Below are 15692 nucleotides of genomic sequence, written 5' to 3'. Positions count from 1 at the left end.
CAGTATGATGATAGGTAGAAATAGCATATCCGACAATCGGTAGTACATTTGTTGAGATGTCGTCAATCAATACCTAAAATGAATTGACAGAGCAAGGATATATAGTAGAGGAAGGTACGTATTGCGGATACCTAAATGAATGTTACAAGACAAGAATGACAGGACAAAAGAAACAAGGACAATTTCTTCATTAACCAAAACGTATTGGCGACTCTTGTCAATACGCTCTCTGGTAACCATGCGGAGGTTAATCATTTCAATATTCGAGTGACAATCATTGTACGATGGATTCTGCTATAACTCGCTTGGGCAACGAAATACATAGATGTAATATGTTTATCTGATCCCAGATTTATACTGTATCATGCCAAAAATGCATTTTTAATAAAGAGAAACACTTAATTCAACTTAAAATCTACAAGACTTGGTCCTAATTCAAAAGGAAAGTGCCTACATTGTCTTGGGTAACCAAATGTACGGCATCTGATACTCTCCTTCGGTTAACCAATTCCATGGTTGGTTATCCCAACACCTTTCTGGTAGCCAGAAGATGGTGCCAATATTTTCTCGGGTAGCCAGTTGATGAGGATATTCTCAACTCTCTCGATTAAACAAATGTTATGGTTGTTTATGCAATACTTTTTTGGGGTAACTAATGAATGGGGGACTTTGCAAAAACTCTCTTGGGTAACAAACGTATAATGGATATCTCTTTAGGGTAATCAAAGTGTGAGAGATAATGTCAATACTTTCTCGATTAACTGATTGTATCATATAGATCAGACAAACCAGTGTATGGTCTTTCAATTTACCAAGAGTATGGTTTATTTATTTTAATACTCCCATGGATAACCGAAGGTGGGGTGTAATTCAAACTCTAGCTTGGGTAACCAAATGCACGGTGATTTTTGACGACACTTTTGCGGGTAGTCAATGCATGTGGATTCTATCATGAATAATGGTGTCCCTAAGTTATCGGCAGTGCATTAAGTGATCGAAAGGCGACATAGTATCGCCATGTTGCTGTGTTGGATGATCTAATTGACAGCATGCGTGTCATAGAGCCTTACGAGCCCGTTATATATCCTTACCCATGTTCGTGCACGGAGATGGGGGTCGTGTGGTCAATCTGGCATTTACACGCACATAAATCATGTATCTCGTCCAGCCATCTCCGTGTTAGAACCACAACATATGCTCGTCATTATTATACGGTAATGTTTGTCGGACAGGAATGTGGTCATAACTACACTAACCACTAATAACCCCGAATCTCCGTCACTAAGGAACGGAGCTATGGCAGCCTGGCACGAAATCTGGTGTATCATACAAAATGGCAGACTAGGAGAAAGGTTCACCACGACGTGATGATAGAAAATTAATCCAGACAATTAAACGGTGTCGTCATATTTCCTATATAAATTTGTATTTTATAGTAGAAAGATATGATGACATAGCTTATTTTGCTATTATCTGTGCATATATCCATTCTGTATATGCGTTTAATAACTCGATCTGAGATAATTAGCTAGCAGCTGGAACTTCGACACTACCATTATTGCAAATCTCTAAATTCTAAAAATAAGAAAAGGTTACAATACTCAGGAAATACATAGTAACGCCCAATTCAAAAACGGAATGACCCAAATCTAATTTTAGATAACATTTCGATATATCACGGACTATTTTGGTAGCAGCGTGGTACTCAATATTTTGGAGTGATTTAGTAGAAATCTGGCACCGTTGTAGACCCCAGGCTTTGTCTCTATATACTGCTACAACAGTGGTGTATATTGGATTAGAGATCGATTAGAGACTCAAGCTTAGGGTAACCTGGACCAACCAACCAAACACACAGTACTGTATTTACCTCGCAGTTTTGGCGCATTTTAATCTCAAGCAAGATTGAATGGATGAGCAGATGTTGGAATGGTGAATTTTGGTTCGCCATATAGTAAGACCATAGCGTCAACACAAACCGATATTGGCACACTTCTAAACATTTTACGTTTAGACAACTAGATCAAAATTCATCCTTGCACACAATGTATGTGAATGGATAGCAGTTTTTGGAACCCTTGTGCCCCTTACAACTTGCAACCTATTTTTTGCTTTATACGACTCTTTTCAGTGCTAAATTCTGGTTCACTTACTATTGTCAATGTACTGGCTCTGTGGTACGTGCGTCTCCCAAAGAGCACTTGCCGACTAATTTGTGGAAATCACGTCCTTATCTCCAACTAAAAGCATCTTTTCATGACTTATGACGCCATTTTTATTAAGAATTAGGGACCCACGTGTGTCCAGCATATCTAAATAGTTACCATATTAAGATATATATATATATTCTCTTTTGTTTTATGAAGCTCTACATACTTGGTATGTTACGAACTTTTGTAACTCTTGAAATCTCAAGATGCCATGCATATTTTGGGGTGCGTGCTTTCCCTTTGGTAGGTAAATGTTACTTCACGTCTCCACACTGTGGCATGCTTTGGGGACTTGGCCTATATCTCGCGTAATCATCAAAAGTCGGTATGCGGCGTGGTTTGATCTCACGTCTCACTTAAGTACGTGATTTGTGTAGTATTGACGGATATAGTATCCATAGATATCTACCTCTCCAAAGAGATATTTAAAAGATGTATCGACCTGAAACAACCACAGTATCATAGGTTAAAGGTTTTATGACCTTGCAAAAACCGAGACATCTGACAAAGTCTATGTTTTTACACTTTATTTATCTAAGTTTTTCTCCTCCATTTTCCCCCAAAATGCCGTCACAGAAATGTCATATGCATGAGCAGATTTTGTATTGACGCCTCAATCTTGCTGTTCACATGTTATAGTTAATGGAGTAGCCTTCGCCTTATCTCACGCGCCAGGCAAAGGGTAGCAAGTGCCAATTCTATAGACTTCGTTTTGTCGCGGTCAGTGAGTAGACCTCATAACCTCCATCGCTCGGCTCGGGCAGACGGCCAAGAATGGCGTATTTCTTAGTAATTCTTTGGAAAACAAAAAGGTTACAAAAACAAAGTGTTCCTCCAGTGTTTAGCAGACAAGTATTGTTTTTGTGTGCCACAAATATGGGTACACAAAGGGTTCCGTGAAGATAGGTCAGTTTCAATGAATAATTCAGTAAATAATGACGGTCTCATTATTGTTTTTATTTGCCCTACCTTTGATATTTTTATGAGACATTCATTTACAAATCACAATATCAACTTCTTATTGTGTAGTGTTTAGCTCATATTTTTCAATACTTTTCGATAACAAAGTCACATCACCTGCTAATTACCGTATATTCATATATACACGCCATTACAACAAGGCAAGCACGTTATACCGTGTAGTGTGATGTATGTGTACTATACAGGGCGATGTCACCCCTACACGACAGGATAACTACGGTATACTGTGTAGTGTGATGTCTGTGTACTGTACAGGGCGATGTCGCCCCTACATGACAGGATAACTACGGTATACTGTGTAGTGTGATGTCTGTGCCCCTACATGACAGGATAACTACGGTATACTGTGTAGTGCGATGTCTGTGTACTATACAGGGCGATGTCACCCCTACACGACAGGATAACTAAGGTATACTGTGTAGTGTGATGTCTGTGTACTGTACAGGGCGATGTCGCCCCTACACGACAGGATAACTACGGTATACTGTGTAGTGTGATGTCTGTGTACTGTACAGGGCGATGTTACCCTACATGAAGGATAACTACGGTATACCGAGTAGTGTGATGTCTGTGTACTGTACAGGGCGATGTTACCCCTACATATAGGATAACTACGGTATACCGTGTAGTGTGATGTCTGTGAACTGTACAGGCGATGTCACCCCTACAGACAGGATAACTACGGTATACGTGTAGTGTGATGTCTGTGTACTTACAGGGCGATGTCACCCCTACACGACAGGATAACTACGGTATACTGTGTAGTGTGATGTCTGTGTACTGTACAGGGCGATGTTCCCCTACAGACAGGATAACTACGGTATACCGTGTAGTGTATGTCTGTGATTACAGGCGATGTACCCTACAACAGGATAATCTACAGGGCGATGTTACCCCTACATGATAGGATAACTACGGTATACCGTGTAGTGTGATGTCTGTGTACTGTACAGGGCGATGTTACCCCTACATGATAGGATAACTACGGTATACCGTGTAGTGTGATGTCTGTGAACTGTACAGAGCGATGTCACCCCTACACGACAGGATAACTACGGTATACTGTGTAGTGTGATGTCTGTGTACTGTACAGGGCGATGTCACCCCTACAATACACGTACGGTGTAACACGACAGGATAACTACGGTTACATGTAGTGTGATGTCTGTGTACTGTACAGGGCGATGTCACCCCTACAGAAGGATAACTACGGTAACCATGTAGTGTGATGTCTGTGACTGTACAGGGCGATGTCACCCCTACATGACAGGATAACTACGGTATACCATGTAGTGTGATGTCTGTGTACTGTACAGGGCGATGTCACCCCTACACGACAGGATAACTACGGTATACCGTGTAGTGTGATGTCTGTGTACTGTACAGGGCGATGTCACCCCTACACGACAGGATAACTACGGTATACTGTGTAGTGTGATGTCTGTGTACTGTACAGGGCGATGTCACCCCTACACGACAGGATAACTACGGTATACCGTGTAGTGTGATGTCTGTGTACTGTACAGGGCGATGTCACCCCTACACGACAGGATAACTACGGTATACTGTGTAGTGTGATGTCTGTGTACTGTACAGTGCGATGTCACCCCTACACGACAGGATAACTACGGTATACCATGTAGTGTGATGTCTGTGTACTGAACAGGGCAATGTCACCCCTACACGACAGGATAACTACGATATACCGTGTAGTGTGATGTCTGTGTACTGTACAGTGCGATGTCACCCCTACACGACAGGATAACTACGATATACCGTGTAGTGTGATGTCTGTGTACTGTACAGGGCGATGTCACCCCTACACGACAGGATAACTACGATATACCGTGTAGTGTGATGTCTGTGTACTGTACAGGGCGATGTCACCCCTACACGACAGGATAACTACGGTATACTGTGTGGTGTGTCCCAATTACAGTTTTGTTTTAAAGCATATTATTAAGAAAACTATGGTAAATGGATGGTGAGTGTTATCCAGAGTCTAAAACGATGTGATACCAGTGCAAATATTATGGCTTCAGATTAATTTTCTTCACTGATAGCAGCAACAATTTGAAAACAAAAGCTTCAGTTACTTACATGTATGTTTGATGTTCTGGTTGTTGGAGTCCTTTGTGATAGTAAACTCCGTTTTACATGACCGCCATAGGCCACTCTGTACTTCGCTGAGGAACCTGCCCGTAGAATTAATATAAAGTCCGCCTGGTATTTCAAACGTAAGCCAATGAGTTGTGGCAACCGCAATGATATGTAGCAAAACGCCAAAAAGTGTCCCGCCTGTTGAAGAATAAAGGAGCCGTTTCTCCCACATGTAAGGGGCTGCCATATTTGTCATTAAAACAATAAATTTGATAAATCCAATGGAACTCTATGGACACTTCACATCAACAGACATGCACGTGTAAATGCATGTCAATATCACATATTGGGCAGACGACACTCTATTTCCTCACTGAAGGTTCCCGTATCCCTGTCGGAATCCTTCTGTATCTTATCTCTCCGGCGTTCTCTCGGACCGATGCCTGGCTATTCTGTACCCCCTCTAGCCAAGCACGTGAGAGGGTCTGACGAACCTGACATTCATTAACCCACAAGAGGCTCTGTGAGGGAAGCTACAAACTAGTAACGCGCCAATGCACGTCAGTCAGCGCATTTCAGTGCGAGTGTGGCGCTTGACTGGATAGACCTATGTGTATACATCCATCACTACCCTGCATCCGCAACGGAGCGATCTGTACTATATAGTGAACTACATTCCGTGTATATCAACACAAGCGGTCTATCTTCAGATCGGGCCGTGTCGTACTTTCATGCAGTCCTCTATTGGTGTTTGGAAGTCGACACGTGCAATGATTCTGGCGCGCGAGCGCTATTTAGTTACAGATCGTGGGGATGAAGCCACGCGGCTATCACAAACATGCAGATGTATCATCTTCAATGTCCGGTCGATAGGCGAATACCCATAGTATTAGATCGATGCGACATAGTACAGTAATAGTGGATATCCATGCAGGCACGATCGGCTGACAATTGTCCCCATAACCAACGTCAACATAGCTGTTGACATAACTAAAAGCGCTTACTGTTTATATATGTAGTCGACCTAGTGTTACAATTTTAGAAAAAAAAATGTAAACATTTGATCAATTACGCGAACAGATTGCGAACAGCTCGAAACAGGTCTATCTGCGGTTCATTAACATTGCATTGGCCGATGGATTGGGAAGAGTGCACTTTCAAACGCTGTTGAGCCTTTTTTGGAACATGTGAATTGCAATTGCCAATACATTGTAGTTTATTGGAATAAAAAGTGTATGGGTGCAGAAACATCGATAGCAACATACGAGCCCAAGCTCTCAGCACATCGGCGGGTTTTACTCTGCTGGATAGCTGAGCAAGATAAAGAAATGGTGTTTTTGTTAATCTACGGTTTAACTCGCATACACCAGCTACGTCTGTTCCGCGTTAGCGCCACTTCATATCGTTATGCAAACTAACCCCTGGCTCCTAACATCTGGTTACCGTATGGAAGTCGTTTGTATGCGTGTGCATTATTTACAAAAAATGGGTAACCAATTTAAGGGTGGTATGCAGAGTTCAGGTGTTTTTGTCTTAAGGTATTTCTTTAGATATAACGTACATCTCATATTAAATAAATACAATAATTGGGAAAGCAATTGTTTTAGTAAAACTTTCTTTATTCTTTGATTGTTTGTTTGTTTTTATTTAAAGGTGAATCGGCAGCCATGGTGATTTAGGGCCAAAGAATAACAGCATTGGTACAGCTTTTAAAACATGCTTTATGGTAAAAATAGCGCGTTTTAAAATACACTTTTATGTTTTGATGCGCGTTTAAAAAATTTTTGAATGATAAAATGTTTTCCAGTTAAAACACAACAATAATTTATTCAATATCCCATATCTACAATGTAATACATAAATGACAGTAAAAATAGAAACAAGTGTCACATAAGACACTTATGTAAATATATCACTTAATAATTATTACAAATATATTCTTGATAAACATAGAGTTTTATAATCAGTTAACTTATGTAATGATTGAAATTATTTGAAAATTAACGAATTTTGCAGAAAGGTCTAGAGAAAGGTAATTTTTGTTGACTTGAAGGTATAGTTGGGGTTCTTGCAATGGAAGGAAATTAAAGTACCCGGTCAAGAGCGATCCAGGACGAGTTTACGTGGTAATCAAACAATAGAATTGTTGTATACTTATGATACATATTTGTTAAAAAAAACTTCATTAATTAGATTTAAAAAATAAAGCAAAAAAAAACAAACATAGTAAAGCTTGTAACGTGAGACGGTCAATGACGCCCCCTTGGCGAACTCCTGTGAGCGATATATATATACCATAGCAATAGTTTAGGGAGTTATTTTGGAATGAAAAGGCATAGACAATTCAAGTGATTCAATTTATAATAATGTTTTGAACAATGACTTTTCGAATTTAATCATAGGCATTTATGAGGTGCAATACATCACAAAAGTTGTTTTATCCACAGAATCACGGAATAAATTAGCTGTACTATATTTTTTACCGTAACAAAATGTTTAAATGTCCAATTAATATAGTATAAATATAGAATCGATTTCAGTTTTATTTACGAACTTGAAAAAAATGACAAGTTAACGCCGATAAAAAAATCGAACTCAAGTTAAGGTGCTCGTGTGTGAGAGCGTTGGTCCTCTTGGTCTAGTTCTTTATTTGTTCTGAAAACAGTGAGACAAATGTCAGTAACAAATACGATATTCGATCACGGAAATTATCATTGGTGCTTAAACACGATCGATGACAAGTTCCCGTAGATACTCGCCGACTCTCTTGTGAACTGGCTTGCATCATTATACCAAAAACTGACCCAAACTTCTATGTTAACAGGCGTGTTGTTGTGGCCATGTAGGCGGCTAATCAGACAGGTATTCATGCCCTAACCTTGAAGTAACAAGGCAATGCACCTATCTCCTACATGTATATATATCCCATGTGATTACCGGATAACGTTAACTTTCGATACTGCTTGACAAGGTTTGTAGCAATGATGATAGTCTCAATCGTTCGGAAGTCACGCCGAAGTATTGTTCCTGAGCAAGTGAAGACAGAATTTTGCATTTTGTTCTTTAGTGTGATAACCGTGTCTTTGGAGGGCACATGTCAGTCATGCCAAAAAGCACACCTCCCAGGTTACTTTTGGAGTGAAACTTTTTGTCTAGCCTTTGATATTTTGAGATGAGAATGAAAGTGGCAATAGAAACCAGAAAAGAAAGAAAGAAGGAAAAGAAGTCTTTTATGTAGATTCGTTGGTAAAACTGGTACTTGAGTTAATAATATATCTTTATTATTTAGTTTATATATATCCATTAGAATCACTTTCGTGGCATACATTTTCGAGCATGAAAGAGCACATACAGTTGTCTTTACTCCAAGTAAAGGGAACTCTTTGCATCGGCGAATTGCAATGCGGATTTGCAGATTGAACGCACACTTAAACTCTTGAAACTAAGCTCAAATGGCTGGTTTATCCTTGTTTACGTTGTTGTCCCTTTAAATCCTATATTTTGTCGTCCGTCTCCTGATAACGATATACTCAAGACATTTGAAAATAATGCCATGGTCAATGTCGATGACGTAAATGCAGCAGACAGATCGGTGTCGGATATAAGTGTCGGAGATAAGATGATGAGGCCAGCAGATATTTCCCTGAAGCAACAATGAAGGATTGTACCCATTACAAGTATCCATATGTAGACAATATTCCATCCTCGATACTCCAGGGGTTACTATCACTGTCGTTATGTCCACTGGGCTATCGAGGAGTTTTGGTGCTCAACTGGGGGTACAACTTTCTTCAATAAAGGTTTGGGATCCGAAAATGATGTAATAAAATTATACTTACTTTTTGATCCATTCCCTATTCATACAATACATTCTAAAACAAACTTATTTTAAAAAGAAATTCCTAACCCTGCTTCACAATACAATTTAAATCTAAATCTCTGATACAAATGACTCACGATAGGCACGTCTTAGTCAATCTTGTTAATTAAGTGCCAAAACTTCAGATTTATTAAAGGTGTTGCTTTGCGCAACTCCAGGGGTTACTATCACTTCCTATTCCTGGACTGTGTCATAGCAAGACGAAAAACATTTCATGGGAAATTCTGACCAATTACAGATGATACTTCATTTGAATTTTGCAGATAGCGGCGCCCAACTTCAAAGCCATTCTTTTGATGCATATTAAAGGACCAAACTACCTGTCTCATTTGTTGTCGCATACGAAGCCTTCAGTTATGATATGGAATAGTCCAGGGGTGGATATTAGGATAGTGATAGTAACCCATGGAATATTGGAAAATGAAGATATATTTGTCGGTGCAATTAGGTATCTCTGTAGGTCTATACCGAAAGTTCCTTCACAATATCACTTGAGACACTGACGACTGTACATGACATATTTTACATATACACACAAGATCCTTGAACGTGACAGCTGTAACCACAAACATGTGTCCCGCATACAGGTAAGGAATAGACTAAATACATTTGTCATCATATATAATGACATCGTTACACAAGACAAAATCGATACAGTAAAACAACGCTAGGTTAAACTTTATAGAGTAAAATACCGGAATTGACTCAAACAAAAATGACAATGCAATTGTTTATCAACAAACGCGCTGTGGTAAGATCCTTAAAAACAGAGGTATGTAGCTATATAGATTAGGCCCACGCGTTCCAGAGGAGGAAGCATTATTTGTGAAGTCTTTGTAGGAATATAAATGAGAATCAGATGAGAATCAGAGGGATTTGTGATTCATCATAGACCAGAAATATTAAAAATATCATAGGATGTACTAGTGATGCTCGGTAAACCTACCGACTCATTTCACCCGAGTCTATAGTCTAACGTTATGGATGTTTACTGACGATATTTAGGCAGCTTTGTCCACATATTAGAGAATAATCACCATGGACTTATTATCTGTTCTGTCCAGTCAAACCTAAAGGTCAACAATTATACCAATAACACCATGTGTAGTCATGCTCTGAATATAAATGACAAATTAACGCAGACTAGAACGACTCTTTAACGTTGACCGTTAGTACTGCTTGTCGTTATTACGGGCGCTTACTTTTGAGTGGTCATGTGTACTTTTGTAAATTTACCGTATAGAGAAGAAACCAATACGCCTGTCCTCAGTTTGACTCGCCTACAGCCTCGCAATACACAAACTAAATCATCTTAAGAAATTCAGGGTTAAACTTGATGCATCTTATAATTATGTATTTGAACAAACATGCCAAAATTAATTTACGAACATAATTTCTAACTAATGACCTATTACCATGTGGGATTTTCTTGTTTATACTGGCACCTCCAGTGTGTAAGCAAAGTCTAACCATTTCGAGCTTCCTCTGTTATTCCAGTGAGCATAGGAAAGTTGATGGTGTATTTTGATACTTTCTAATTAAAGAATTTGTCAGTATTCTCTTCCAGCGTATCACGTATGTACCGAAGATGTTCCAACTCCTAGTGTACTGCGATACTACCAATAATCCGGCCTTGGAACCCAATTTACCTGCTATTTATCTTCCCGTGATAATATCTATAGCTATAGGTATACGGAATCAAACACTTCTAATATTTCTCCATTATTTTCCTATCATTATAAATATTGGAAAGTATGCTTGTTTTTCCCCATTTAATAAGCTATCGTGATCACTACTGGACGAACTGTAATACTGTACGAAGCCAGCAATCATTGTTTCAGGGGGAAGCTACATTGGTATTAGGAAATAACATCCTGTTTACCTAAAGTCGTTTAATACCTCAAGAAACGTTTAAATCAATCCAGTCATTTCAAACTGTGAACAGCTTTATCATTTGAGTATATATATATCTAGATAAATGCTGTTTGTTAAATTAAAGCATTCTGATCCCGCTCTGCGTGTATGGCGTAAGAATTGAACCTGCTGCCTCTATTGCATGAACGTGAAAGGATTTTATCTTTCTTCTTCCCAACGTCTTCCATGACAGGCGCTTCAGTTGAGTACTCTCCCCTTTGAGAAAGGCTCTGAGTTATGTCCCCTGGTCGAGAAACACCATTGCCTATAAACTTAGTAGTTTCTGCTCCTGCTTAGCGCTAAGTATAAAGGAAGTGGGACGACTGGGTTGCTTTTTTGTCAGTATAATGTGACTGGTTGGAGTGTACTTGTTGTGTGTCTTCGACAGCATACTTCAGTAGGATAGCACTAAAAACAGGGCAAAAGTTCCTCTATTACAAGAAGACAAAATACGAATATACATCAGCCTCCCAAAACATGCACCAAGCACTTCATACACGCATCACAACGCATGTATGGGAGACCGTCCTTAAATGACCCTGGCTTTAAATAGGACGTAAATATAACAAACCAAGCCAAACCAAACCTTCTTATCTATCAGAGTTACTTCCCTTCATTTCAATCCATCAGTCTATAAGAATTACCTCCCTTCGTGATACCAATGGAAGTAACTCCGACAGAAACAGGAACCTAATGGTTTAGAGAAACCTGGCCAAGTTTCAGTCCAAAGTAGACTTTAAAGTAAATGGAGGGATGTCAATTTGGAACAAATAAGTTATGTTTAACATATTCTTAGGGGTTAGGTGTCATGATATGACTTGAAATAAAGGATAAGTCTGAGTCCCTTTCAGAAATGAGGGGTTGAACAGGGAGATCAATTTTCTGTTTAAACAATTTTCAGGAAACCAAATAATATTTTCAGTTCATTTATTAACTGTTATGCAGTGATATTTTGAAAATAAAACAAAAGTTGAAAAATTATCTTGCCGTCAAAAAGTAGGTCATTGTGACCAAACATGTCTACAGAAACAAATTATAATCATTTCGGAAAATTGTCAGAGACACGTTTTTAAGATTACGATTTGTCTGTAAAGTACTCTTCGTACGTGTTCTAAAATATCTTAATCTAATTATCAAAGTTGCGATATCTTACATGTAACTTTGGATGTCGGACAGGTAAAATCTGGCATACGGTCGTTTTCAAGAACTGGGAACTACTCTGTCGCCTGTCAGAATCATCAGGTTTGGATGATGGAGAGAAATCTAAGTGCACTGAGAAAAACCAAAGACCAACAGACGCTATGTGCATCATTCACACCTCAAACCCCATTTGTCACACTGCGATGAATTTATATCTTTTGTTAATAGATAAATTGATATTTTCAACAAATAAAACGCTTGGTTAACATTTTAAATGACATAACATCATAAACTGTGTAACGCTTCACGTGTCATAAATCGATAAATTGAATATACATCCATGTGATGCAAAAACAATCAGGGTTTTTTTTTCGAGGCAATCGATATTGTAACAATACTTATGTGTGTATATACGATACTAATCAATCTATCGCCATTGTTTTATCGACAATGTAAGAAAAGTTTGTTTTCATCACATGACAGTCGATTAGTTTAAAAGAATTTATCTGTCGTCCAAGATCATATTTGCTTTAAAATACAATAATCACAGGTATTAAGTATCCTTAAACTATGGACTTTTGACGAGGTCAATACGCTGTAATATGAACCTGGTGGAGTGACATTAACCGATGAGTTATTTATCCATTTATAAATGGACGATGTCAGGATATCGCAATTGTTATTGCATAACTCTTCAGCAACAAACGTATTAGTCTAAAAAATCATTCAATAAAACTTCGTGTTACAGAACAATTACCTGATAATGTTTATACAAAAACACGCAGCTTGGTAATTCTCCCACAATGCACTGTGCTGCATCATGTCTCCGCGCACGTGTGATGTCAATTTCAGTCAATCAACTCAACGCATAGTCCATTGTATTTTCATTATACTTAAACAGGAACAATGATTATGTAAAATTGCATTTTATTTTCAAACTTAAAGTATATCACAGAAAAGTACAAAACAGAAAACCCATTGTTCAGTCTTAACAGCTGCAGGTATTCGTTATTTACTCTATAGGGGATGTGTGTCGGTTCTGGCCCCATCATGTGGTAGTATTGGGTACTTTCTTGCTTTCTAATATTCGTAATTGTTTTTTCGGCACGCGATTTGTGTTTGGAAAGAAATATATAAGGATTTTATTTTTTATACAGTTTATCATCGCATATGTTGTGAGATTTCAATTTGGGAAAAAAATGAAAAGATATCGAGTTTTTGAATGAGTTGCTACTATCGCAGTTTTCATTTCCACCTAAATGAGATCCTTACATATTACCGGTATCTACTCGTAATTAGTTACTGGTTATTATATACACAACTCCGCCTATTGCTCGGCTTTGCTTTACCAACTTAAGTCAAGTGCTACTTTTCTAACACTGTAGGATTTATCTCCCTTGGTTATGGTAGAAATTGAATTATTCTGCCTTGGATTGACATGGTCGTTTTGTTAAAACATTCTGTTCTGTGACTGTGCTTCAACACACAGCTTCTTGACATATTTCATAAATCTAGAATGAATTTCTATTTGATAACTGGAGCTTTCGCCAATCTCTTGTTTTGAAATCTTCGACGAAATATCCTAATCAAATGATGCCGCATAATTGTGAAACATTGGTACAAACCTCTCTTTTGCACATTTCAGTCTATCAGAGTTATTGCCCTTCGTTTCAGAAGTAGTAAAACGAATGGAAGTAACTCTCGATTTCATAAAAAGTTTAAAAGAGGGGGGAGGGGGAGAGGGGCTCGGCTCTTACATAATATAAAGATGTGCCCTTAAATATGAAAGTCCGCATAACACGAAGACCAAAACAATATTCAAGTCTGCAAATAAATTTAATAAACTACTTAACAATGTACAACAATAAAAAGACAAGCTATCTAGGGCGTGCGCTGGTGTCCAGCCTGACTCCCCGGGCAGCATCTACAGGAACGGTGCATATAAGGTCGTCAGTGAATGGATGAATGGGTTTGTCTGGAGTTTAGTAAGATCCCTTCTACAAAAGAATACAAGACACAGTCTTTACTTTTTATGTAAAAAAACAACGTTATTATCATCAGATTAAAAAGTCATCATCCTTGTGCATAAGTTTTTTTTCTCATTTAAATTTTACTTTAAAGTGTCATTATGATCTGTAGATATGAGCTCATTTGCTTTAATTCATGTATGTTTTATTTAATTTAACAGAAGTGTGCAATTATCATTTCAAATCAGAATGACATCTTTCTTAACAGAAAGTTGTTCCTTTGAAGTAAATGTCACAAAATTATCGAGTAACAACGACAATTAGAACTTTATTAGAAACATTGGTAAAAAACACACCAGTACTTAATATGTATATCACTATCTATTGTTACAGCATTTAGAGTTATTCCCAACCGGTATCACAATAAAAATCTTACCTTGCCGACTGATTTGAATCCGTTTCTATAACCGCCATTCATCATACCGCCCCATCTATTTCCCATTCCCCCGAAGCCTCTTCCTCCGAATCCGAAGTTTCCGCCGAAATTTCCAAACCTTGGTCCATAGCTTCCATAGCTGCCTGACCAGGAATTGCCATAGCTGCCAGGCCAGTAGTTACCATAGCCGCCTCGTCCAAAGAAACCGTTGTTTCCATACGTCGGGCCATATTTGCCGCCCATTCCCCAGGAGCTTCCGCCAAATCCTCCAGGATAGAACCCGTTATTTCCGAAGCCACCAAAACCTCCCATTCCTTTGCTGTATGACTTGTAGGATCCGTAACCGTTCATGCCACCAGAACCACCGAACCAACCATTACTTCCCCATGGACGTCCGAAGCCGTTATTGCCCCACCATCTTCTTCCGTAACCGTTTCCTCCCCATGGCCTTCCGTAACCATTTCCGCCCCACATTCCGGGTCCATAACCGTTCCATCCGCCACCAAATCCACCATTTCCCATCCATGGACCACCGTAGCCTCCATTTCCGCCGAAGTATCCATTTCTGCCCCATGGTCCTCCATTTCCATATCCGCCCCACATTCCGGGTCCGTAACCATTCGAGCCTCCTGGTCCGAACATAGATCCTGATCCCCAGTTTCCACCTGACATCCCGTTCCATGGTGCCCCCATGTTCCCTTTATATCCCTTTGGGTAGCTGCCCTTGTCGTCTGCCAGTGCCAGGCCTAGCAGGCACACCAACACTGCAATCTGTCTCATCATTGTTGTAGCACTGTCTGTAAAAGAAAATTGTTTTATTCATTTTTTGTTTTGCATTTTTGGATCCCACAATCCTCGATACTCCAGAGGTTACTTTCAGTAGCGTGGATATAACGACAGTGATAGTAACCCCTTGAGTATCGAGGATGGGGTCCCGTCGACTGTCCAGCTCACAGGGACCTGGCACGAATTTATAACAAACAATATATAATTTATATATACATGTATATATCATAGAATCTATAACAAACAGTATATGTATATATATATATATTATAGATATT

General features: G+C 39.0%; 2 protein-coding genes across 2 annotated transcripts in view; both read right to left on the bottom strand.

Annotated features, from left to right (window-relative positions):
* The window catches only part of LOC138323655 (epithelial membrane protein 1-like), a 34662-nt gene extending 28258 nt beyond the window's left edge, over nt 1–6404 (bottom strand). Inside the window, exon 1 of the mRNA XM_069268420.1 lies at nt 5292–6404. Coding sequence (XP_069124521.1) covers nt 5292–5547 — 256 coding nt within the window. The 5' untranslated portion in view covers nt 5548–6404. The remainder of the gene's footprint in view (nt 1–5291) is intronic.
* Nucleotides 6405–14108: 7704 nt separating this feature from the next.
* LOC138324550 (uncharacterized) lies at nt 14109–15383 on the bottom strand. Its single transcript, XM_069269603.1, has 2 exons — nt 14629–15383; nt 14109–14222 (listed from the first exon to the last, which is right to left on the bottom strand). Exons 1-2 carry the CDS (start codon nt 15319–15321, stop codon nt 14208–14210), a joined length of 708 nt encoding a protein of 235 aa, XP_069125704.1. The 5' UTR covers nt 15322–15383; the 3' UTR covers nt 14109–14207.
* Between the last annotated feature and the right edge of the window lie 309 nt (nt 15384–15692).

Source organism: Argopecten irradians, chromosome 5, assembly GCF_041381155.1.
Source record: "Argopecten irradians isolate NY chromosome 5, Ai_NY, whole genome shotgun sequence".
Lineage (NCBI taxonomy): Eukaryota > Metazoa > Mollusca > Bivalvia > Pectinida > Pectinidae > Argopecten > Argopecten irradians.
This window is presented reverse-complemented; position numbering and strand designations above follow the sequence as displayed.

What these genes read in the sequence shown, in the direction of transcription:
- LOC138324550 (XM_069269603.1), bottom strand. Translation starts at nt 15,321, where the DNA reads ATGGGGGCACCATGGAACGGGATGTCAGGTGGAAACTGGGGATCAGGA.